This window comes from Ranitomeya variabilis, chromosome 1, assembly GCF_051348905.1.
Source record: "Ranitomeya variabilis isolate aRanVar5 chromosome 1, aRanVar5.hap1, whole genome shotgun sequence".
Taxonomy (NCBI): domain Eukaryota; kingdom Metazoa; phylum Chordata; class Amphibia; order Anura; family Dendrobatidae; genus Ranitomeya; species Ranitomeya variabilis.
Window position 1 is genome coordinate 586,648,613 of NC_135232.1, and position 26,516 is coordinate 586,675,128.

At 45.0% G+C, this 26,516-nt stretch overlaps 2 protein-coding genes across 3 annotated transcripts in view; one reads left to right on the plus strand and one right to left on the minus strand.

The window, feature by feature from the left end:
- Positions 1-8,139, plus strand: part of ANXA9 (annexin A9) — a 39,825-nt gene extending 31,686 nt beyond the window's left edge. For both annotated transcript variants that reach the window (XM_077257932.1, XM_077257923.1), the window contains 7 exons: positions 2,677-2,756; positions 2,830-2,889; positions 3,186-3,276; positions 5,043-5,138; positions 5,433-5,491; positions 6,911-7,033; positions 7,913-8,139. In XM_077257932.1, coding sequence (XP_077114047.1) covers positions 2,677-2,756; positions 2,830-2,889; positions 3,186-3,276; positions 5,043-5,138; positions 5,433-5,491; positions 6,911-7,033; positions 7,913-7,975 — 572 coding nt within the window. In that variant the 3' untranslated portion in view covers positions 7,976-8,139. The remainder of the gene's footprint in view (positions 1-2,676; positions 2,757-2,829; positions 2,890-3,185; positions 3,277-5,042; positions 5,139-5,432; positions 5,492-6,910; positions 7,034-7,912) is intronic.
- Positions 8,140-13,835: 5,696 nt separating this feature from the next.
- The window catches only part of LOC143769431 (phospholipase A2 inhibitor and Ly6/PLAUR domain-containing protein-like), a 48,146-nt gene continuing 35,465 nt past the window's right edge, over positions 13,836-26,516 (minus strand). Inside the window, exons 3-5 of the mRNA XM_077257947.1 lie at positions 17,885-18,025; positions 16,841-16,963; positions 13,836-14,422 (exon numbers count right to left, since the gene is read on the minus strand). Coding sequence (XP_077114062.1) covers positions 14,223-14,422; positions 16,841-16,963; positions 17,885-18,025 — 464 coding nt within the window. The 3' untranslated portion in view covers positions 13,836-14,222. The remainder of the gene's footprint in view (positions 14,423-16,840; positions 16,964-17,884; positions 18,026-26,516) is intronic.

Here is a 26,516-nt window from a genome sequence, read left to right on the forward strand (position 1 = left end):
TACATGGAGACAGGAGAGCAGGAATCGCTTATGTCTGTGTGTTACATGGAGACAGGAGAGCAAGAATCCCTCATGTCTGTGTGTTACATGGAGTCAGGAGAGCAGGAATCCCTCATGTCTGTGTGTTACACGGAGACAGGAGAGCAGGAATCCCTCATGTCTGTATGTTACATGGAGACAGGAGAACAGGAATCCCTCATGTCTGTGTGTTACATGGAGACAGGAGAGCAGGAATCCCTCATGTCTGTGTGTTACATGGAGACAGGAGAGCGGGAATCCCTCATGTCTGTGTGTTATATAGAGACAGGAGAGCAGGAATCCCTCATGTCTGTGTGTTATATAGAGACAGGAGAGCAGGAATCCCTCATGACTGTGTGTTACAGGGAGACAGGAGAGTGGGAATCCGTCATGTCTGTGTGTTACATAGAGACAGGAGAGCAGGAATCCTTCATGTCTGTGTGTTACATAGAGACAGGAGAGCAGGAATCCCTCATATCTGTGTGTTACATACAAAAAGGAGGGCAGGAATCCCTCATGTCTGTGTGTTACATAGAGACAAGAGAGCAAGAATCCCTCATGTCTGGGTGTTACATGGAAACAGGAGAGCAAGAATCCCTCATGTCTGTGTGTTACATGGAGACAGGAGAACAAGAATCCCTCAAGTCTGGGTGTAACATAGAGAAAGGAGAGCGGGAATCCCTCATGTCTGCATACCTCCCAACTTTTGAAGAAGGGAAAGAGGGACAAAGTTTGAGGCGCGCGCAGCACACCATGGCAAATTTTAGGCCACGCCTCTGACCACACCCATTTCACAACTAGTCACACCCATATCCACACCCCAACCACACCAATTTAGCACTGCTGATCACACTGTTTCATAAACAATAATTTATTAACAAAAAAAATGGCCACACAGTGCTTCATACTGTACAATGGCCACACATGATGCTCCATACTGTATAATGGCCCTACATGATGCTCCATATTGTATAATGGCCACACATGACGTTCCATACCGTATAATGGCCATACATGATGCTTCATACTGTATAATGGCCACACATAGTGCTCCATACTGTATAATGGCCACACATGATGCTCCATACTGTATAATGGCCCTACATGATGCTCCATACCGTATAATGGCCATACATGATGCTGCATACTGTATAATGGCTACACATAGTGCTCCATACTGCATAATGGCCACACATGATGCTCAATACTGTTTAATCGCAACACAGTGCTCCATACTGTATAATGCGCCCACATGATGCTGCGTACAATATAATGGGCCCACATGATGCTGCATACTGTATAATGGCCTCACATGATGCTTTGTACAGTATACTGGCCCCACACAATGCTGGGTACAGTATAATGGCCCCACATGATGCTGGGTACAGTATAATGGCCCCACATGATGCTGGGTACAGTATAATGGCCACACATGGTTATCCCACCCCCATCATTTCCCTCACACCCCCATCATTGCCTTCTCCATCACTACACACACACACACACACACACATTTCAACGCGCTCCCTCACAGCAGCCGGCAGCTTCCACTCCCGCAGCGCTGAATGATGTCATCCTGCCGCGCCGCACCGGTGACTGCTCACGACGCTGCAGCTCCAGTACGCCACTGATAAAGACCTCTCCGTGTCTCCAGTGCCAGTGTCAGAGCGAGGAGCAATATCTGCTCCGATCTGACACAGCTAGCGTCCACTCCGTACACCTCGTACACACGCAGCTGTGCTCCGTACACCTCGTACAAACCCGGCTCTGCTCCGTACACCTCGTACACACGCGGCTGCGGTCCGCACACCTCATACACATGCGGCTGCGCTCTGTACTCCTCGTACACACGCGGCTCCGCTCTGTACACCTTGTACACACACGACTCCGCTCCATACACCTTGCACATGCAGCTGCGCTCCGTACACCTCGTACACACGCTGCTCCGTTCCGTACACCTCGTACACACATGGCTCTGCTACATCCACACTGTAAACACCTCCTGATCCCACACATAAACTTACCCTTATTCAGCACCATGACAACCAGCAGAGCCCTGCATGCATACCCGGAGGCCCCGATCATGTGACCCCTGACTCCTCCCCTCCTGTGATCTCCTCACAGGTCCTGTGCGCACAGAACAGCCATATATGTGGTGCGCTCTGCTCTGTGGGTGGAGGGATGAGCAGACCTCCCAACCATCCCGGATCCAGCGGGGCAGTCCCGATGAGGCTGAGGCTGACATTGCAGTGCGGGAAAACTAATGTCCCGCCCGTGACCGCAGGGGTGACTGTCAAAATCGGGACTGCCCGCTGGATCTGGGACAGTTGGGAGGTATGTTTCTGTGTGTTACATGGAGACAGGAGAGCAGGAATCCCTCATGTCTGTGTGTTAAATTCAGACAGCAGAGTAGGAATCCTTTGTCAGTGTATGTGCAATATAGTAGATCTTCTCTACACCCTAGCTCAGAGACAACTGAAAATTAGAGATAAAGACTACAGAGGAGAACAAATTCAGGCACACTTTAAATAAATGCTACAAAAATACAGGCCTGGAGAACAGATCTGGGGAACATTAACTGTGAGGGACTTGGGGTTTGTTTAGTTGCTGCCTTCAGCCAATGTGGTCTGAAATCTTCTTAATACGTCTTCATTATAGAGTATAAAGCTGAACTGGAGAAGAACATTTCATCAGACACCAGTGAGCCGTACACTGGACTCCTCCTAGCCCTGGCCAAGGTGACCGCCAACACCGGTAGTCGCTTTCTTATGATTTATAAGGATAATGCTAGTGATGTATCTTTAATTCCAGGGCAAGAGAGAAAGTGATTCTGGGATAATTGACTACGGCCTCATTGAGCAGGAATCAAAGGTTGTATGTGGTTTCATATGGCTCCGCCTTGTGGTGCAAGCTGGTACAGCAGTAAATAAGGCCGGAGTCACACTACAGCGAGATACGGCCGAGTCTCGCAGGTGAAAACCCAGCTCTTGCGCCGGCACTCCGGAGCGGAGCGTGCAGCTCCATGTATTGCTGTGCGGCTGCACGCTACGCTCCGGAGTGCCGGTGCCAGAGCTGGGTTTTAACCAGCGAGACGGCCATATATCGCTGTGTGTGATCCCGGCCTAAAGGAGAATTACACCTTTAATGGTTTGCACTTGTAATGGCAGATTCTGAGCGATCTGGGACCTAAGAATATCGCCAACAGCACTCAATGGATCAAAATTTTGACAGAACGAAGCCATGGACACCTTAGGAGAGGTAAATTCACCATTTCACCATCAATTGACCATCTAGGTTAGCAATGGTGTTAAAGTATTATCTATATATATAATTGCCTAAGGGGTACTTCCATCTGTTTTTACCTTCTGTCTGTCTGTAACCGAAATCCTGGGTCGCTGATTGGTCGCTGATTGGCCGGCCGTGACCAATCAGCGATATTGTGGCGGGATTAAACACCGCTTCACTTTTTACTATTGATGCTGCCTATGCAGCATCAATAGTAAAAACATAGAATGTTAAAAATAATAAAGAAAAAGAAAAAACATTATATTCTCACCTTCCGAAGTCCTCCGCAGCCTTTCCCGCTCCTCGCGATGCTCCGGTCCCAAGAATGCATTGCGGCAATGCCCTGAGATCACGTGGCGGTCTCTCGGACCGGTACATGATTACGGGTTATTGCCGCTAGGCATTACTGGAAACGGAGTGTCGCGAGGAGCATCAGTAAAGGCCTCGGCTGTATCCGGGGGCCGACGGAAGGTGAGTACTCACCATTCACCAGGGTAGTTGGATTCCTATGGCAGCCTAATGAAAGTCAAACACTGATTGGCGTTATGGTCGGTCTATCGTTATTCATAATTATGAACCATTTCTTTAAAGTAAAGGGGTATTCCAGCCTGAAAAGGTTTTGGTAACACAGGTCACTATATTGCCCCCAGCTGCAAGACTGTGGCAAAGCGGTGTCTGAATGAAGCAGCTGTTTCCACCATTACAGTAGGCTTTGAGTAGAATGGTTGGGCAAGTGTTCGGCAGATCAATATGTGAAATAACCTTCTGGCCGGAATATTCCTTTAAAGGCTTTAAATGTTTTTTTTTTTCCGTATTCTAAGGCTACTTTCACACTAGCGTTTTTTGCAATACGTCGCAATGCGTCGTTTTGGCGAAAAAACGCATCCTGCGAAGTTGTCTGCAGGATGCGTTTTTTTCCCATTGACTTGCATTAGCGACGCATTGCGACGCATTGACACACGTCGCAACCGTCGTGCGACGGATGCGTCGTGCTTTGGTGGACCGTCGGCACAAAAAACGCTACATGTAACTTTTTTTTGTGCGATGTGTCCGCTTTTTCCGACCGCGCATGCGCGGCCGGAACTCCGCCCCCACCTCCCCGCACCTCACAATGGGGCAGCGGATGCGCTGGAAAAATGCATCCGCTGCCCCCGTTGTGCAGCGTATACAACGCTAGCGTCGGTAACCTCGGCCCGACGCACTGCGACGGGCCGAGCCGGACGCTAGTGTGAAAGAAGCCTTAATTGGATGTTTTTGGACAGTGTTTTAAAAAAACAAGCAGTTGTGCAATTTACTGTTTATTAACATTTTCAGTCGTTCTTGAGATAGTCACAGTTTTCTTTTGTTTTCGGCTTGTTTCCTTGGAGACCGACCACCGCTGCTAGATAGTAGAATCTGCAAAGTGCTTACAACCTTTTTGCTGTTGAGCCTGTAAGCATTGTTTTGAAGCTGGCCAGGATCACTAGAGCACACTGTTAACACCTAGTATCAACCAGCTGCAGCACAGTCCTTGCAAGCTAGATGACAGCGGTGATCGGTCTCCTAGGCAACAAGCTGTAAACAAAAGAAAAGTGTTAATATCTCAAGAACAGCTGAAAATTTTAACAAGCAGTAAATCGCAAATGTGCTTGTTTTTACTAGCACTATCTGAAAAACCCATTTATGAAGATGGGTAATAACCCTTTAAAGTAGAAGGCTTTATGCAATGAGTTATTAATGGCTATCTATGCTGAATTTAGTGTTTGATCACTTCAAGAAATCAACGTCAGAAGACATTGAGGAAAGGATTAAGGGAAATTTTAAAGGCGACTTCCAGAAAGGAGTGCTAACATTAGGTGAGTGCCCAGATGACACGTGCTCTGCACTTTGTATCAGTCAGATAACCTTAGTCCTCCAGCAGCTTAATCTACTGGAAAAATAAAAGGTTACAGGTATCATAAAAAGTTGTTACAAACCAATGAATGAGCCCATAGGGGATTCAGATTTAATAAAGGGGTCATTTTTTTATAGGAGCAGCTTCCACCGTGTAATTGATGAGATTTTATTAGTTTTGTTGGACCCTTGTAGCAAAGAAGTGATGGTAAAACACAAGACCTACACATTCAATCTGATTTATGTTCTCGTCCTAGTGGCCGTGATTAAGGACACTCCACTCTTCTTCGCCGACAGACTGTACAGTGCAGTGAAGGTAAAGGTCTTTTTAACATCTCTGGTCTTGTTTTGGGGGCTCTGGTCCCCTTTGACCTCACATGGACAGCACCTGTTTATATTTCCTATCAGCTGTCACTTATTCAGGCTGCTAATTTTTATTTCCAGCAGACCAGATAACACACGGAGTATGACCATATCTGTGTAGGCCGAGAAAGCAGGACTCATAGGCTTTCTGCATGAATTGGAGGGGCTAAAGGACTCACAGGCTTCTTCTACAAGTAGGCAGGAAAATCAGGACTCACAGACTTCTGCCACTAGTAAACGAGAAGAGCAGGACTCATAGGCTTCCTCCATGAGCAGATAGGAGGAAGCAGGACTCACAGGCTTCCTCTGCAAGCAAGCTGGGGAGCAGGGCTCACAGGCTTTTCTTACTAGTAGGCTGGGAAGCAGGACTCACAGGTTTCCTCTATGAGTAGGCAGGAAAATCAGGACTCACAGACTTCTGCCACTAGTAAACAAGAAGAGCAGGACTCATAGGCTTCCTCTACGAGCAGATAGGAGGAAGCAGGACTCACAGGCTTCCTCTGCAAGCAATCTGGGGAGCAGGACTCACAGGCATTTTGTACTAGTAGGCTGGGAAGCAGGACTCACAGGTTTCCTCTATGAGTAGGCAGGAAAATCAGGACTCACAGACTTCTGCCACTAGTAAACAAGAAGAGCAGGACTCATAGGCTTCCTCTACCAGCAGATGGGAGGAAGCAGGACTCACAGGCTTTCTGTTCTAGTAGGCAGGGAAGCAGGACTCACATGTTTCCTCTATGAGTAGGCAGGGGAAGCAGAACTCACAGGCTTTCTCTAAAAATAGACAGGGGGAAGCAAGACCCACAGGCTTTCTCTATGAGTAGGCAGGGGAAGTAGGACTCACAGGCTTTCTCTTGAAATAGGTAGGGGGAAGCAGGACTCAGTCTTTCTCTACGAGTAGGCGAGAGAAATAGGACTCACAGGCTTTCTCTACAAATTGGCAGGGGAAAGCAGGATTCATAGTATTTTTTCTATGAGTAGGTGGGGTGAAGCAAGACTCACACAATTCTTCTACGAGTAGGCAGGGGAAGCAGGACTCACAGGCTTTCTCTACAAGTAGACAGGGTAAACAGGACTCACAGGCTTCCTCTATGAGTAGGTGGGGGAAGCATGACTTACAGGATTTCTATAGTGTAGGAGGACGGAAGCAAGACTCACAGTCTGCAACTAAGAGTAGGTGGGGGAAGCAGGACTCACAGGCTTTGCCTACGAGTAGGCAGGGGAAGCAGGACCCACAGTCAAAAGTCATATCTTTTTTGCTGACTCTGCCAATGTGTATGGAAAACAGAAATAACCACAAAGGCAGCTAACATTTTTCTATTTTTACCTTGTATTTAAAACATTTCTAATTCATGTCACTGACCTCCTCCCACAGGGACTGGGGACGGATGACAGTACTCTTATACGTATCCTCATTTCTCGGAGTGAGGTTGATTTATTGAGTATCCGGGTGGCCTATAGAAGGAAATATGGAAAATCCCTCTATTCAACCATTCAGGTAATGTCTGTTTGAGCCATAAAAAATCTTAAAGGGAAAGTCCACTTTTTAATGAATATTTCTATAAAGCAATAAAATAAGACTATTTTTTACAGATTGCTTAAAGGGAACCTGTCATCAGGGGCTTAAAGGGAACTGGCATCAGGGGCTTATCTACAGCATTCTAGAATGCTGTAGATAAGCCCCCGATGTATCCTGAAAGAGGAGAAAAAGAGGTTAGATTATACCCACCCAGGGGCGGTCCCGCTGCGGTCCGGGTCCAATGGGTGTCGCGGTCCGGTCCGGGGCCTCCTATTTTCTTACAATGACGTCCTCTTGTTGTTTTCATGCTGCGGCTCCGGCGCAGGCGTGCTTTGTCTGACCTGTTGAGGGCAGAGCACAGTACTGCAGTGTGCAGTGAGGTGAGTATAATCTAACCTGTTTTTCTTATCTTTCAGGCTACATCTGGGTCTTATCTACAGCATTATTAACAGAATGCTGTAGATAAGCCCCTGATGCCGATGGGCTTAGCTCACCTTCCATTTTGGGGGTGACAGGTTCCCTTTAAGATACTTTATTGGGAATGCATTTTTCCAATGCTATTTTAAAGATTAGAGCAGGAGGGGGCGCTATTGCACTTTTTAATACATCTAAGCACCTGTGAACCACAGTGGTAAGAAATGGTACTGCAAGTGAGAAATTTATGTAACAATTGGGTTAATAATAATAATCTTTATTTTTACAGTTACAGTTAGACCTTCTGAGAATTATAAATCTATTTCTTTAACCAACAGCAGAAGTTTCAATATGTATCTGCATTATAAAATACTATTTTTTACACAATAAGATACATTCCCTTTAACGGTCCATATGTAGTGATATAACACATTTCTCTTCCAGAGTGAAGCCAAGGGGAGTTATCGATCTGCTTTACTTTTGCTGTGCAGGGCAGAAGACATATAATTGCATATTATGTTATGAGCGTGAGGATTATATGATATGATGTGGACAGTCAGCAGCAAGCGTGGCCGCCATCTTTATCTGTCCTACACGTCCTCTCTGACAGAGGGAACCATGACCCACGAATGTGTGCACATGTATTGTCCATTAAATGTATCTTTCATAAATCTGGTGTTTCTCCATTATTCATAGTGAAAATTGGAATTGGTACCTGCAAATATCCTGCCAACATAGCCACAGCATGCCTGCGGGAGCAAGATATACAGCTCTGACAAAAATTAAGAGACCACTGCAAAATGTTCAGTTTGCCTGATTTTTCTCTTTATAGGTATATTTTTGAGTAAAATGTAAATTGTTCTTTTATTCTATAAACTACTGACAACATGTCTTTGAAGTTCCAAGCAATACATTTTGTATTTATTTTCTGAAAATGAGAAATGGTCAAAGTAAAGCAAAAAATGCATTGCTTGCAGACCTCAAATAATGCAAAAAAAACCCCAAGGTCATAAAAAAATATTTAGAATTGAGAGTCCTCAGTGGTTGATACCTTTTAATGGCTAACTGAAAAGATGGTAACAAATTGCAAGCTTTCGAGACTACATACGTCTCTTCATCAGGCAAAGACTAATACAAATTCTGAAGAATCACATATTTATGCACAACATAGTATAGAGAAAAAAAAAAGAGGGGAAAAAAACCATGGATAAGCTAGGTGACATGAAGCAGAATTACCATGGGTGATAAACAGTTACGTCCATAAATATTGGGCCAATTCTTAGATAAGGATTGTTTTATTGTCCTGTGATTAGGGTCTCGTTCTGTTGTGATGACCCCACATGGTCTGAGGGGCAAGTTCATTAGTTGATGTAAAAAGACATAAATCCGTGTGACACATTCATTCCTGCATTTAGAGTGTCAAAGGTCGTCATCAGTTTATACTCCCAGACTCTTCTGTCTCTCTGAGTTTTGAAGTTACTTTTCAATACAAGTAATTTCATGTCCATAATGCTATGATTTGGGAGACAGAAATGTATTGCCACAGGTAGATCCATTCTTTTTTCTTTTATTGTATGGCGATGAGAGTTCATCCTTGTTCTCAGTTTCTGCCCTGTCTCCCCCACATACAGACCCCCAGTTGGACATTTAGTATAAATAATTAGGTACACCACATTAGAAGTGATGCAGCTGAATGTACCTGGTATCTTGTAGTCCTGGTGTGAATTGGGGATCTTTATCTTGTCCGTGGTCATTATAAATGGACAGGTTTTACATTTTTTCTGATTGCAGGGAAAGGTACCTGCAGCTGTTGGAGAGGACAGGGAGCTTCTGACAATGATGCTTCTTAGATTTGGGGGCTGCCTAAAACACAGTAGTGGGGGGTCTGGAAAAATGGATTGTAAGCGGGCATCTTTTTGCAGTAAAGGTTGTAATTTCCGTGCAGCTCCCCTTAGCGCCTCCAGATTTGGATTGTAGGCGACCACTAGAGGCACCCGGTTATTTTCTTCTTTAGTTTGTAATGTAGCAGGTGATTCCTTGATATTCTGGTGGCTCTTGTAATCTGATTTTCAATTGTTCTTGGATGGTAGCCCTGATTCAAAAAGGTCTTTCTGAGGCGACCCAGGTGTTCATCTCTATCCATTGGGTTGGAACATATACGATTGTATCTGATGGCTTGGCTGTAGACAATGGAGTTTTTTATGTGTTTTGGATGGAAACTGTCATGTGTGGGCACCCTTACTGAGCAGGTATCTGGATGGGTAGAGGGTATTCTTAAACCCCTAGTAAAAGATACACCCAGCTTCATTCAGGACACAACTGACCTATTGAATAAACTATCAGCAATTGGTCCTCTACCAGAAGGAACCATCCTGGTCACCATGGATGTGGAATCTTTGTACTCCAATATCCCACATCAGGATGGATTAAATGCCTGCAAATTCTTCCTGGAAAACACAGGGACTGATGCAAATTCTGTGGTGAAACTTATAAAATTTATCCTCACCCACAATTACTTTGAGTTTGACAAGAAGATCTATCTACAGGAGACTGGCACAGCAATGGGAAGTAAAATGGCCCCACAGTATGCAAATCTGTTCATGGCCAAGCTTGAAAGCGACTTTTTGTCCTCATGTCCCACCAGGCCTCTGGCGTACTACCGCTACATTGATGACATTTTAATCATCTGGACGGAGTCTGAACCACAGCTAAAGACGTTCCATGAACAGTTTAATCAATTTCATCCTACCATCAACTTGACACTCAACTACTCCTGCACTGAAATTAACTTTTTGGACACCATCATTAAGCTGCAGAACAATAAAATAGAGACATCCCTGTATCAGAAGCCAATCGACCGTCCAACATACCTTAAATGGGACAGTTTCCATCCAAAACACATAAAAAACTCCATTGTCTACAGCCAAGCCATCAGATACAATCGTATATGTTCCAACCCAATGGATAGAGATGAACACCTGGGTCGCCTCAGAAAGACCTTTTTGAATCAGGGCTACCATCCAAGAACAATTGAAAATCAGATTACAAGAGCCACCAGAATATCAAGGAATCACCTGCTACATTACAAAACTAAAGAAGAAAATAACCGGGTGCCTCTAGTGGTCACCTACAATCCAAATCTGGAGGCGCTAAGGGGAGCTGCACGGAAATTACAACCTTTACTGCAAAAAGATGCCCGCTTACAATCCATTTTTCCAGACCCCCCACTACTGTGTTTTAGGCAGCCCCCAAATCTAAGAAGCATCATTGTCAGAAGCTCCCTGTCCTCTCCAACAGCTGCAGGTACCTTTCCCTGCAATCAGAAAAAATGTAAAACCTGTCCATTTATAATGACCACGGACAAGATAAAGATCCCCAATTCACACCAGGACTACAAGATACCAGGTACATTCAGCTGCATCACTTCTAATGTGGTGTACCTAATTATTTGTACTAAATGTCCAACTGGGGGTCTGTATGTGGGGGAGACAGGGCAGAAACTGAGAACAAGGATGAACTCTCATCGCCATACAATAAAAGAAAAAAGAATGGATATACCTGTGGCAATACATTTCTGTCTCCCAAATCATAGCATTATGGACATGAAATTACTTGTATTGAAAAGTAACTTCAAAACTCAGAGAGACAGAAGAGTCTGGGAGTATAAACTGATGACGACCTTTGACACTCTAAATGCAGGAATGAATGTGTCACACGGATTTATGTCTTTTTACATCAACTAATGAACTTGCCCCTCAGACCATGTGGGGTCATCACAACAGAACGAGACCCTAATCACAGGACAATAAAACAATCCTTATCTAAGAATTGGCCCAATATGTATGGACGTAACTGTTTATCACCCATGGTAATTCTGCTTCATGTCACCTAGCTTATCCATGGTTTTTTTCCCCTCTTTTTTTTTTCTCTATACTATGTTGTGCATAAATATGTGATTCTTCAGAATTTGTTTTAGTCTTTGCCTGATGAAGAGACGTATGTAGTCTCGAAAGCTTGCAATTTGTTACCATCTTTTCAGTTAGCCATTAAAAGGTATCAACCACTGAGGACTCTCAATTCTAAATATTTTTCTATCTACTGGCTAACACGGTACCAAGATATATTTCTTTCCTGCACCCAAGGTCATAGTCATTTATAAACAACAATACTAATGTTTTATCTCAGGAAGAGTTCAGAAATCAATATTTTGTGGAAAAACCATGGTTTTTAATCACAGCTTTCATGCGTCTTGGCATGCTTTCCACCAGTCTTTCACACTGATTCTGTCGCAAAAATGTAAGCAGTTCTTTGTTTGATGGCTTGTGACTATCCATCATCCTCTTGATTACATTCCAGAGGTTTTCAATGGGGGTCAGGTCTGGAGATTGGGCTGGCCATGACAGGGATTTGATGTGGTGGTCCTTCATCCACACCTTGATTGACCTAACTGTGTGGCATGGCGCATTGTCCTGCTGGAAAAAACAGTCCTCAGAGCTGGGGAACATTGCCTGAGCAGAAAGAATCAACTGTTCTTCCAGTATAACCTTGTATCCTTGTATACGGCTTGATTCATACGTCCTTCGCAAAGATCAACCTTCCCAATTCCAGCCTTGCTGAAGCATCAAGAGGAAGATGGATAGCTGAGCTCAGATACCGGTAGCCGGAAGACCGAGGTGGTGGGGGGTAACTTCATGCCCCACTGCGGAAACCGGCAGACAGCAGATTCCAAGTTACCTGTCCACCATTGACACCTGAGGACACAGTAGCAGATACAGCCCGAGTCGTGATAGAGATCCTGTAAAAAGGCTCAAGTTACCGGTCGTACAGGTAGTGTCCTACCTGAAGGGGGACAGAGAGAAAACGTGAGGACCTTGTGTGAGGCCTAAGGCAGCAAGGGACTACAACATCACAGCGCTAGAGGGAAGGCTTCCACCCGCACCTGGTAACGGTAATTCCAGACTCACTTCCAAGTCGGCCGGACCATCGACACCTGCGATCCAGTACCCTAGACTGTGGATGCCTGAACCCTTCAGTAAAGAGGTAAAGATACTGCAACCCCGTGTCCTCCGTTTCTTTCCAGCACCACCCCATCCTTGCCAAACACACCAGGAGCCCTGGGGACTCAGCTTCACCTGTGGGAAGCCATACCATCCCTGCTGCAGTGCCATCAACCCCAGAGGACCCCTTTAAGCAGCGTCGGTCACCCCTGACCGAGTACCACAGGTGGCGTCACGAAAAAACTTTATTCAAACCCCTTTAAAGACCTTTCCTTTTACATGGGCGCCCAGGGCCACAGACCGGGTCGCCGCCACCGTGATACATCCCTACACATCCCTACCGAGTACCCCACGGCCCTTGCGGGCGTTCCAGAAAAAATGGGAAATAATTATTGTATGAGGGCATAGAGGGGGGGATAATTATTGTATGGGTTCAAAAAATGGGAGATAATTATTGTATGGGGGCAAAAAGGAGACATTGAGAAGAGGATGTAACCTCCACAGGGGCACTATAATTGTCTGGAGGCAGAGAGGGGGCACTATATATAACTTTGGAGTTAAATGTGGTGCACTGTTACTTTTGGTGGACATTATGGGGGGCAAAGTGGGGTAGAATTATTACCATGTAGGGCTTTATATTCTGTAGAAACAAGAAATGACAATCTGGGTCAAATGGAGGACAGGAGAATTCAATGAGTATGGTCAGAGAGGTACCTACCTCCTTATGGTCAGGTCATGATTAAGGGAGCTTAGTCTCCAGAAACGCGTTGAGATTCTTACCCATATGGTTGTGCTGAAGTCTGTATCCTCTATGCTTAAAAGTATGTGAATAAAGAAAACTCTTTTTTACGGATTCGGTGAAGCTGGACATTCTTTTCTTTTTTGGACTTTATACGCCTGAACACAGCGGGTCCGTGCTCCCGAGGATTGGTTTATGCATCACGGGTGAGCTGGTTTATATTCCTTCTTTCAAAGTTTTTTGTTAATGCCCACTATGTTGGTATGTTTGGATCATGGTGTGGCGGTATTTTTTTTATATAGTGGTATTGATGGTTGTATTGCTCTTAATACACTGGATTTTATATTCCGGTATTTGTTACATGTTGTGTTATTTGCTGACTGTAAGATTATGTGGTCTACATATATTTGTATTTTCTTCTTTTTTTGAGGGAGAAGGAACTTATATCTTTGTAGACCCAAGCGAAGCCACAAGGGCGCAGGCATCAGAGCTGCAGTCTGGTAGATGTGAGGGGAGAGCCCCAATCCAAAAGTTGCACTGGGGCCCATAAAACTCTAGTTACGCCCCAGAGGGGAACTTATAGTGCTTATATAATAGTGAGTGCTACAAAATCATGTTTCTGACACACATGTCAAAATAAAGAAAAATAGACAAACCCTTTAATATAAATTTGACATGAGGCCCTATATATTTCCATAATGTATAACAGGAACAACTAAACAGAAATAGGCAACATGAGACTCACATAAGGAACCGATGAAGACTTCTACACAGTGACTAGAATATTTACTTGTCACTAAAGTTAGAGTGAGGTACCTAAAAAATTACAATTTTCTAAACCTACACCCAACATAAGCTGGTACATTCTGATCATCTGAGACTTTCATTAGTATAAAGTGCATGAAAACCTTTAGCTCCCCACCACCATAGTGAATCATACTCAGTGACCGATATCGTAAAGACACAGCATGTTCCAATGCCGAGGGTACAAACGTTCATGAAATGATGTTACACATTCTTAGAAGAATAGTTTAGCCGTGAACACGGCAAATCCCAAGGTCAGAAAGAAGGTGCAGTACTGGAGGACAACTGTGAAGGCGCTGCTGCAAACAATGCCCAGATGAATGACCGCTCCGTCAATGTCAAAGGTCTGATCTCCAAAATTGCAGATTGAATCTGTTGCACAGCCCCGGATCTTCGTACCAAGACCGGGTCCCACTGTGAAAAAAGGTAAAAGTATGATTTTTTTAAAAATATGTAGCATAGTCATATAGAGTAATGATGATGCAATACTAAAACCATATTCATCTATCCATCTACACTACCTGTCATCTATAAACAGTATCCGTCCATCCACAGCATACGGACGTACTGGCGAACTCTGCACTGTCCTAGATGTGCCGCCTGTTCTCCGACAGGTGCAGAGGTCAGAAACTCTATGCAGTCTCAGAGTCCAAGAGATGAAGTGATAGACTCTGTCCTAACCTCGTATGACTTGTGGAGATATCCCTGACACGGAAAGATGCATCATAAACATGTCGGTTTGTTATAAAGGAAAGCTCCAGTTTTGGCAAAAAAAAGTAATAAGGGGCTTATTCATCCCCTCCTTTATTCCCATACAGACACATTGCTTTGGAAGAATAATAGTGTGTGTCACATTTGTTTCTGAAACATACAGGTCCCATAGCTTCCACATTTTTTCATGTGATGATAGCTATAACACCATATACATTGCCAAGGTCAGAAGAGAGGATGGAGACTTTCTCAAGGGACTTAGCTGCAGACCAGGGGGATCATGTGACCAACGTGCAGGCTGGCAACACGGTGGCGGTCCATCTTTATTTCACATGGACAAGGCAGGGGGAATATTTGGTGGAACCATCTGCTGCTCACAAGGAGGCAACAGTGAGCAGACATGGGAATTGCCATTTCCGCTGCTAGGACCTTTGCTGCAGGATTGTGAACAATACTCCTACACCAGCTTGAGGTAAGAGAGATTGTTAATTTAGCTCTAACATGGTATGTGGTATATGTGGTACAGTACAAGAGATCAAACCAGGTTCACTTCCCCTAGGATGGGGGAGGGGAATTAAAAAAAATATAGAAAAATATAAATCACCCCCAATTTTCCAATCCAATATTACAACAGTTAAGAAAATAATAAAATGTATTTGTTATGGCCCATCCATAATATACCAAGCCTTCACACAGCTTCATTTTCCTACTTTTACAAAGTTCTAGGATATCTACTATATAATTGTCTAAGGGTCACTTCCGTCTGTCCTTCTGTCTGTCTGTCTGTCACGGATATTCATTGGTCGCGGCCTCTGTCTGTCATGGAATCCAAGTCACTGATTAATCTCGCCAGCTGCCTGTCATGGCTGCCGCGACCAATCAGCAACGGCAACAGTCCGATTAGTCCCTCCCTACTCCCCTGCAGTCAGAGCCCGGCGCCCGCTCCATACTCCCCACAGTCAGTGCCCGGCGCCCGCTCCATACTCCCCACAGTCAGTGCCCGGCGCCCGCTCCATACTCCCCGCAGTCAGTGCCCGATCCATACTCCCCTCCAGTCACCACTCACTCAGGGTTAATGCCAGCGGTAACGGACCGCGTTATGCCGCGGGTAACTCACTCCGTTACCGCCGCTATTAACCCTGTGTGACCAAGTTTTTTACTATTTATGCTGCCTATGCAGCATCAATAGTAAAAAGATCTAATGTTAAAAATAATTTAAAAAACCTGCTATTCTCACCCTCCGTAGTCCGACGATGCACTCGCGCCTGCCGCCAGCTTCAGGTCCCAGAGATGCATTGGGAAATTACCCAGAAGACTTAGCGGTCTCGCGAGAAGATGGTGGCAGGTGCGCACGCATCACCAGTGGTTCGCTGGATCTTCGGTGGATCCCGGCGGGTTAGTATATAACTATTTTTTATTTTAATTATTTTTTTTAACAGGGATATGTGCCCACACTGCTAAATACTACGTGGGCTGCGTTAGATACCACGTGGCTGCTATATACTACCTGGCCAGTGTTACATACTATGTGGGCTGTGTTCTATACTGCGTGGGCTGCGTTATATACTACATGGATGCTATATACTATGTGGGCAGTGTTATATACTACGTGGCTGTGTTCTATACTGCGTGCTGTATACTACGTGGCCACTGTTAGATACTATATGGGCTGTGCTATATATTACGTGGGCTGTGTTATATATTACGTGGTCAGTGTTACATACTACGTGGGTTGTGTTATATACTGCGTGGCTGCTATATACTGTGTGGGCTGTGTTATATACTACGTGGCCACTGTTATATATTGCGTGGCCTATATTAACGCGTCAGGTATTCTACAATATGTATGTATATAGCAGCCACATGGTATATACCACAGGCCACGTAGTACTCCTATATACTACGTGGCCTGTGCTATATACTATGTGGCTGCTATATACATACATACATATTCTAGAATACCCGATGCGTTAGAATCGGGCCACGATCTAGTATTAAAATATTTAGGAAATGTTAAGCAAATTGCTAATAAAGCAGTGCCCTAGTATACAAATAAAGGTAAGGACGAGCATGGACTTTAATGCCTCTCTGTATTTGACACTACTTTTGTCCTGGACTTACCCGTGGTCAGGTCCACGCTAGCGCATTTTTTCTCATCTCCCATGCACTCAATCTTACACTGGTCCTGCGACGAGGTGCACGTCGGGCAGGTCACACCATTCTTCAGTGTGTTGGTGGGTGGCACTAGGGGTATAAATTGATAGTCTAATATTAAAGGTGATATTCCATGATTTTCTGTGTAGGTCTTCTTAAAGAGGCTACCTACTCCTCTAAATAAAGTTTTTTAAGCACAAAGGTGCTGAAAAAAAACCCCAGCCAAACAACCCCATATTCCGCTACCAGACTGGTGGTGATGCAAAGAGGACCTGTCACTAGTTATGGACATGTAATTTATTTTCCTGATGTAAACACTCCTCTTCTCCTGAATCCGGCAATGTTTTACTTTTCTTCCCGAGTCTCTCCTTTCCTGAGATATGGCCTCTTCTTCAAAGCATACAATTCGAGTCTTGTTAGCTAAGTGGGGGCGGTCCATAAGAACACACCCACTGACAATTGTTGATGACCACTCCTTGTTGGCTAACATGAGTATATATAAATCAAGGGAAGAGAGGGCCATATCTCAGGAACAGAGAGGCGCAGGAGCAAAAGAAAAATATCGCCGGATTCAGGAAAACAGCAGCTTTTACACCAAGTAAAACAGTACATATTTATGGTAAATGGCAGGTCTTCTTTATATTTTTGGATGTGTGAAAACATTAGCTATAAAAGGAATGTTAAAATAATTGCCTTTTAATTTTATACAAAAACAGCATCACACCTGTTCCATGTGTGGTACCCATGGACAGATGTGACGCTGTTTTTTGGAAGAATTCAGCCCCATTTAAAGAACTTATTTGTACAAAGCCATAATATGGTGCTCATAGAGGTCTACGGAGTCCCTGCTACAGGTCTGATTTCATATGAAGGGTTCTGTCTGATGCAGGCATTCTTCATTGGAAGCATCACAGGAACTCTTTATGACGCCATACGGCTCTGCATAGGCGGCTCTGACGTATGTATGAGGCATAGCCTTGTAAATAATCAATGAAAATGAGCTATACATACATTTAAGCTCCTCCGGTATACATCCAGCGGTTGTGCAGCAAGATGTGGACAGCATAGCCCGTGATGTCGAGGTAATACTTCCAAAAATTCCACATGTTGCAGCGTTGGGTGCACACGATCGTCCAAACAGAGTGTAATCTCCTGTAATTAGAGATGGGGAAGAACATACATTATGAAGAATGCTTATGTAAGTGATCTGGGCCGTCACAAATTGGCTTTCAAAGTAATCTATTGTTCCCTGATATCAGTCATTTTAGACTAGTGATGGGTACTTGTTTGGCAGTGAAAAGGTTAAGTTGCAAACAAAAGAATTGTTGTTCCTTTTTAACCTCCTGAGTATGTTGAGTAATAGATCCAGGACTATTATTCCATGTACAGCTGTATTATTATTATTATTATTATTATTTATTGTTATAGCGCCATTTATTCCATGGCGCTTTACATGTGAGGAGGGGTATGCATAATAAAAACAAGTACAATAATCTTGAAAAATACAAGTCATAACTGGTACAGGAGGAGAGAGGACCCTGCCCGCGAAGGCTCACAATCTACAAGGGATGGGTGAGAATACAGTAGGTGAGGATAGAGCTGGTCATGCAGCGGTTTGGTTGATCGGTGGTTACTGCAGGGTGTAGGCTTGTCGGAAGAGGTGGGTCTTCAGGCTCTTTTTGAAGGTTTCGATGGTAGGCGAGAGTCTGATGTGTTGTGGTAGAGGGTTCCAGAGTAGGGGTGATACACGAGAGAAATCTTGTATGCGATTGTGGGAAGAGGAGATAAGAGGGGAGTAGAGACGGAGATCTTTTGAGGATCGGAGGTTGCGTGTAGGTAAGTACCGGGAGACGAGGTCACAGATGTATGGAGGAGACAGGTTGTGGATGGCTTTGTATGTCATGGCTGTAGCTGTAGCTGTAGCAGATTATCTTCTGGATTGGTTAAACTTTAACTAGAGCAAATCCAAGGATCATCACCAGACAAGGAAGTCAACGACTTGGACCCATACCAGTCACACGAATTGGGGTTCTATATCTACTATGTGAATTAAGTAGAATTGTCTATAGGGTTAGTGATCATGCATGTGCTGTATGACGGACCCCAAATCTCAGAATCGGTTGAGACCGCCAGCAATCATGTATTTATCACAGGATAAACACCTTTTCGAATAATATGGTACATTGTAATGGGGTGCTTTAAAAAGAAAAATATTCCTTTCATAATCATGTGAAAAATGAATTAAATGAATACATTAAAATCATTGGGAAATTTTAGCACACTCAATTTTTTTCCCATTTCTCATATGGATCTTTTAACACAGCGTATGTTAATGTTACGTGACCTTTTACTGTTTTATTTTTATAATTTAAACATAGCACCTCCTCCAATCAATCAATGGATTAGTGGATTTTGGTGTGAAGCTGAGTCATTTCTCATGGGCAAGCCGTGAGACAGAGTAATCAGGAGGTCCGGGGTCAGATACCAGGAGGGCTCGTAGTACAGAGGGGTGAGACAATGGCATGGTCAGGTAACAGTCCGGGGTCAAATGCCAGGAGGGTACATCAAAATCAGGGAGCACAACAAACAAATAGTCAGAGGCCAAGATTGGGGTCAGATACCTGAAGTCAGAGAGCATCAAAAGCAGAAGGGATAATCCACAAAAGTTGGGTCATCACCAAGATCAGAAGTCAGACACAGAGCAAGTATACCCACCTAGGTATAGCAAATCTACAACTGACAATCTTCTGCTCACAGCAAGCCAGTTAAATACTCTAAACACCTGCAGACTAAACCAGATTGAACAGCATGGCTGTCAGTTAAAATATTGACAGCACAGCATGCCCCAGGATTAGATTGGATGACTGGACTGTCACTCACAAAATCGACAGTCCAGCCACCACAAATCCTATAGAGCGGCTGAGCTGTTACTCACAGAGTCCCTAGATCACAGTCAGATATGAAACCATGACAGTACCCACTGTCCTAGAAGGGCTACCGGAACCCCAGGCTTCCTAGGAAACCTAGCATGAAAGGCCCTGATCAATCGATTGGCGCTAGAGGCTCCGGCTGGAACCCAGTATCTCTCCTCCGGTCTGTATCCCTTCCAATATATCAGGTACTGAAGGGAATTTCAGACCCACTGGGAGTCATCGTGCTCTAGTTTGTCATTGACAGCAACCGGAGGAGGCGGGGACGATGGCAACACCACCGGGGGTACAAATTCCTTCAACATGGATCTATGGAAGACATTATTGATGCAGGGAGATAGAGGAAGCTTCAACCTAAATGACACCAGATTGACCACTTCCAGGATTTCATAGGGACCGATGAATTCGCCGATGGTACCTTAAGTTTAATGCTTCTGGATGACAGCCAGACCATATTACCCATTTTAAAAACAGGACCCTCCAAACATCTTCTATAAGCCTTCCTTTTTTGGCGAACTTGAGCAACCCAATATTCCTTTGATCTTCCTACCAAACATCCCCAAGCTTCTGTATAGCGACCTCCACCCCCTGGAAAACTCACCAAAATGGGGATGAAAACCATAATTACAGAAAAATGCCAAAGTTCCAGTGGATTGATTGAGCCTACTGTTAAAGTCAAACTCTGCAAGAGGTAGAAATGAGGACCAGAGCTTCTGCTGAGCCACAAGAAAACACCTCAAAATTTGCTCCAAAGATTGAGATGTCCTGTCAAGTCTGACTGTTGGTGTCACAGGTATGCAGCGACAGGAGCCAGAAGACCGCAGCGTCTGATTTCATGTACTCCTGCAGGTTTCTTTCAGCAGTGCAGGCGTTAAACTGTTCAGCTTGGAGTCTCTGAAGCCTTGCTTGAAAGATCTCAGCTGTGCAGTATCAGCCACTTCCCTCTCCTATATATTCTCACCTCTGGCAATTTGGATTGCCAGTGTTAGTCTTGTACTGCCTGGTGAAGGAGTGGAGGAATTGGTGTTTGGTAGAGGTGTTTTGGAAATTTTTCTGTGACTGTTGCTTGGTGTTTCGGCTGTGTGCACAGTCCCCATCTTCTCCTATTTTGTTTACCTTCCTTATCGCTGAGAGAGTACGTAGATAACCAAGGGAAGAAACAAAGGAGTAAGTCAGGTCACAGTCCAGGGTCAACGACAAAAGATAACGGATCAAAAGCCGAAGGAAAAGACATAGGGATAGTCAGAATATGATCGAAAGGGTCAGGCAGCAGAAGATCAGAACTCAGAGCAACAGAATCAGGCTAACACTCACCAAGAAGCACAAACTATGTCTGGGGAACAGGGGCAGACAGCTCAGTTGGGCAATCACCAGAACACTGAACACCTGCAGAAAGTCCCGCACATCCCAGTCACAGATTGGACAGGCACCGACAGCTCAGCAAGCCCATAACAGTATTGAACAGCCAAGCTGTCAATCAAGACACAGACAGCTCAGCAGGACAGTTTCCATAGAACAGCATAGCAATCATTCCCTGAGCGGAGGAATCGTGACATCAAATAACAGTTTTCCCATCTGACAGGAAAATCCATGATGAAATCCATGGACAAATGAGTCCATGGTCTTTCCAGAATTGGCAATGGAACCAATTCCCTGGCCAGTTATGACAAACTTTATCCCTTGTGCAGACTTCACAGGTGGATACAAAATCTTTAATGTTATTACTCATTGTCACGATAATGTGAATATGCCATGTTTGAGAATCTGCCTAGCTTTAAAAGACACACGCTGCGGGCTATTCTGACCCCCCCCTCTTTTCTCTCTGCTGGCTGCCTGTGTGTGTGTGAAAAATATTTTTTATTGCTTTCCCTGCCAATACCAGGCTCTGTGCACACTACCCCTCCCTCCTCCCATCTAGTACTAGTTGGAACTGGTGTAAGCCCTGAGTTTCTTTGCTCGAGTAAAGTTATATATAGCGGCACCGATTTGGGCTGGAAATATACGAATTACATATTCTGGATGTCCATCGGTAGACCTATCACCCACGGAAAGCGCGAGCAGCTAGGCGCAACAAGTGCAAAGTGCGGATTTCTCCTTAAGCAGTTCATGTAATAGCTCCGTATTTACACTTACAAGAATGCCCCTGATGTGGAGAACATAATGAGCATCATGTCGTACTTATTTGAGGTTCACATAGCAATTTATGGGTAAAAAATGGTTTTCATATTGTAAGTAAAGAGGAGGGTTCAGCTTCTAAGTGATGTCACCACAGGGGGAGTGCCTGGGCTTTGGGCAGGGGATATCTGTGTGTAGCAGGATTCTTGCAGTGTCTTTTGCCAGGGGATTCAGCTACGACAGGCTGTGCAATCTGACCTAAGAATAAGTGGGGGGAGGTCCCCTCCCCCAGCCAGCACACGGAGTACCATTGAATGATATGAAAGAAACATAAGTAAATTTTCACCATTAATCCCTTTTTATTTGTAATTGTAATATACACATGATTCGTCTTTTTTATAATATCTTTTAATATTTTTGTAGATACTGCCTATCTTTTTATGGAGTAAAATATATAATTTCACTAGCTTGTCTCTTCATGCTCTATACGCTGTTGAGTCCTCTGAAGTGAATTACGCTACTGATTTGGGTTTGCTCCGGACCCGTTAATCGGAGTTGGTGGCAGTGACCTTGTTCTGTGCAATTGGGCATCTTTGCAGCGACCGGTGGCGTTGATAATTATTGTTCCCACCTGAGTGGGAGTAGTTATATCGCCCTCACTGCAGCGTGCCCAATAGCCAGTACATAGCAGGTCTGGCGACTAATTACCCTAGGTGCAGTACCTAATCTGACCTGAGGATAAGGGGGGTGCCAGAGAGCTGCAAGTTCCAAACCGGAACTGGAAAGTGGGATGTAGATCAATCCCCTTCAGAAGGAACCAGGGGCACCCAAACAACCCCGGTTCGTGACAAATTGGTGTGAGTAGTGGGGACGATAAAGATATCCTCCCCGGGATCCCTGACATATTGTTGGGATCCATGACATATTGTTGGCAGCACGGTGTGAACCGTGACACTCATGCATTATACTCTTTGGGGGCTGAATTATACTCTATGAGGGCTGCGTTATACTATATGGGGGCTGCATTATACTCTATCAAGGACTATAGGGAGTGCATTATACTTTGAGTACTATATGGAGGCTGCCTTATAATCTATTGAGGACAATTTGGAGTGCGTTATACTATATGGGGGTGCATCATACTGTATGGAGGACCATGGAGAATGCATTATGCTGTGTAGGGGACTATGAGGAATGCCTTATACTTTATCAAGGACCATCGGGTGCATTATACTATGGGGAGTGCATTCTACTAAATGGTGGACTATGGGGGTGCGTTATACAATATGAAGGACTATGGGATGCATTATACTACATTGAGGACCATGGGGAGTGTATTATACTATACGTAGGATGTCACGATAATATGAATATGTCATGTTTTGAGTATATAACTAAAGGGTCCATGGCTTTTCAGACACACGCTGTGGGCTTTTCTGACTTCCCCTCTTCGCTCTGCCTAGAAAGTTCTTTTCCTCTTTTTGCCTGCAGGCAACTCCCTCCCCCCTGCAAGATAGTGCAATGTGCGACCAGCCAGCACATTCACTGAAGAATTTATATGGCTTTGTGCTGCGAAAGCCAGGGTCCTTAAACTCCTCATTACCCCCTCCCGCCTAATACCAGCCAAAACTTGTACAGAAACTGCATGGGACTCTTTGTTCTTTTAAAGTTATGTATAATGCCACCAATTAGGGCTAGAGATATAAGGATTATATATTCCAGATGTCAATTGAGAGATCTATAGCTCACTGAAGTCTCTAGGAGCTAAACCCAACAACCCAACGAGGGCAAGGAGCGGGTTTCTCCATAAGTGGGTCATGTATCTATGCAGTGTTTACACTTAAAAGAATCCCCCTGATGTGGTGAACACTCTGATCATGGTGTCGTTCGTATACAAGGTTCATACAGCGAGTTAGGCATAGAAATGGTTTGTCCTAGCTCTAAGAAAGGGGAGGATTCAGCCTCTGAGTGATGTCACCACAGGGAGAGTGCCGTGGTTTTGGGCTGGGAGATAACTGAGTGGGACATCAGTCTTGAGGGTCTTTTGTCCTGTGTCTAGCTGCGAGACAGGGGTGTAATGCATATTGATGTGTCCCCTGAGCACATGGTCAGCCATGAGATGAAATGATCTGAATTAAATGTAAGTGTTTTTTCAACTTTAATCCCATTTTATTTGTAATTGTACTGTACATACGATACTTGTCTTCTTTATAATATCTTTTTATACTTCTGTAAACACTGCCTACCTTTTTTGGAGTAAAATATATACAATTACTAGCTTTGTCTCTCCTTGCTCTATAACGAACTGTCACGTCCTCTGAAGTGAATTACGCTACTAATTTGGGTGGGCTCCGGACCCGTTAATAATTTAGAAATCGGAGCTGGTGGCAGCGGATTTGTCCTGTGCGTTTGGGAGGCTTTGTAGCGACTGGCGGCGTTGATAATTATTGTTCCCTCCTGAGTGGAAGTAGTTATATCACCCTCACTGCAGTGTGCCCATTAGCCAGTACACAGTAAGGTAGCCTTTCTGGCCACTTATTATGCTAGGTGCAGTACCCTGTCTGACCTGATGGTAAGGGGGGCGCCAGAAAGCTGCAAGTTTCAAACCGGAACTGGGAAGTGGGATATAGATAAATCCCCTTCAGAAAGGAACCGGGGCAATCAAACAACCCCGGTTCAAGACAAATTGGTGTGAGTGGTGGAGGTGATAAGGGTATCCTCCCCGTGAACCGTGACAGAGAACTATAGGGAGTGTATTATATTGTATGGAGGACTATGGGGTGCATTATACTATATGGAGGGCTATGGGTTGCATCATATTATATTGAGGACTATGGGAAGTGTATGTTATTATATGGAGGACTATGGGGCATTATACTATATGGAAGCTAAAGGCATTGGAAACTTGACCAAGACTGATGGTGGTCTCAATGCTGAGCTATATGTGAGTATCCTACAAGATTATTTACTTCATGCACTCAAGTACTATGGGTATGGAAAGACACAAAAAATGTGTTGAGATTGGCGAATAAATGGTTCAGTGATAATGAAGTAGAGGTGCTGGATTGGCACCCACAGTCCCCAGACCTCAAACTAAACAAACACTTGTGGGTAAAATTGAAAGAAAAACTGTATACATACCCAATTGAGTCGACCAGTATGCACCATTTTTGGGAAAGTGTAGAAGAGACTTGAGATCAAATTTTGGTCGACACGTGTTGTAAGCCAAAGGTGGATTAACAAAATAATACAAATTAAAATTTATATCTTTAGGAGCAAAACAGTAACAATGCAGTGACATGACAACAATCTGCATAACTAATCATATACTAAATAGTTGCATGTCACATTTAAGTATGAGATATCCAAGATGATCAGGGGCGGATTATCAGAGGGTCAATATGGGCGGTAGCCCAGGGCCCAGTGGTGTGGGGGGGCCCTGGGCTACCGCACAGATTGACCCTCTGATAATCCGCCCGAGTACTGTGAATGCCCGCCGGCGCCGGCATTTATGTGCCCCTGGACCCGGTGGGCAGAGAGAGGGGGCCCGCATCGGGCCCCGTCTCATCTGCTCACCGGGCCCCTTCCGGCGCTGCGGCGGTTTCCTATTGATGTGCGGGACACTGGGGAGATTGCTGGAGACACTGGGGCAGATTTCTGGAGACACTGGGGCAGATTGCTGGAGACACTGGGGCAGATTGCTGGAGACACTGGGGGCAATGCTGGACACACTGGGGGCAATGCTGGAGACACTGGGGCAGATTGCTGGACACACTGGGGCAGATTGCTGGAGACACTGGGGGCAATGCTGGACACACTGGGGGCAATGCTGGAGACACTGGGGCAGATTGCTGGAGACACTGGGGCAATGCTGGAGACACTGGGGCAGATTGCTGGAGACACTGGGGCAATGCTGGAGACACTGGGGCAGATTGCTGGAGACACTGGGGCACATTGCTGGAGACACTGGGGGCAATGCTGGACACACTGGGGGCAATGCTGGAGACACTGGGGCAGATTGATGGACACACTGGGGCAGATTGCTGGAGACACTGGGGGCAATGCTGGACACACTGGGGGCAATGCTGAAGACACTGGGGCAATGCTGGAGACACTGGGGCAGATTGCTGGAGACACTGGGGCAATGCTGGAGACACTGGGGCAGATTGCTGGAGACACTGGGGCAGATTGCTGGAGACACTGGGGGCAATGCTAGACACACTGGGGCAATGCTGGAGACACTGGGGCAGATTGCTGGACATACTGGGGCAGATTGTTGAAAACACTGTCTGGGGGCAATGCTGGATACACTGGGGCAATGCTGGAGACACTGGGGCAATGCTGGAGACACTGTGGGCAATGCTGGACAATTGGACATACTGGGGCAGATTGCTGGACACACTGGTGGTAATATGCTGGACACACTGGGGCAATGCTGGACATACTGGGGCAGATTGCTGGACACACTGGTGGTAATATGCTGGACACACTGGGGAAGATTGCTGGACACACTGGGGCAGATTGCTGGACACACTGTCTGGGGGCAATGCTGGACACACTGGGGGCAATATGCTGGAGTCAGACACTGGGGCAGATTG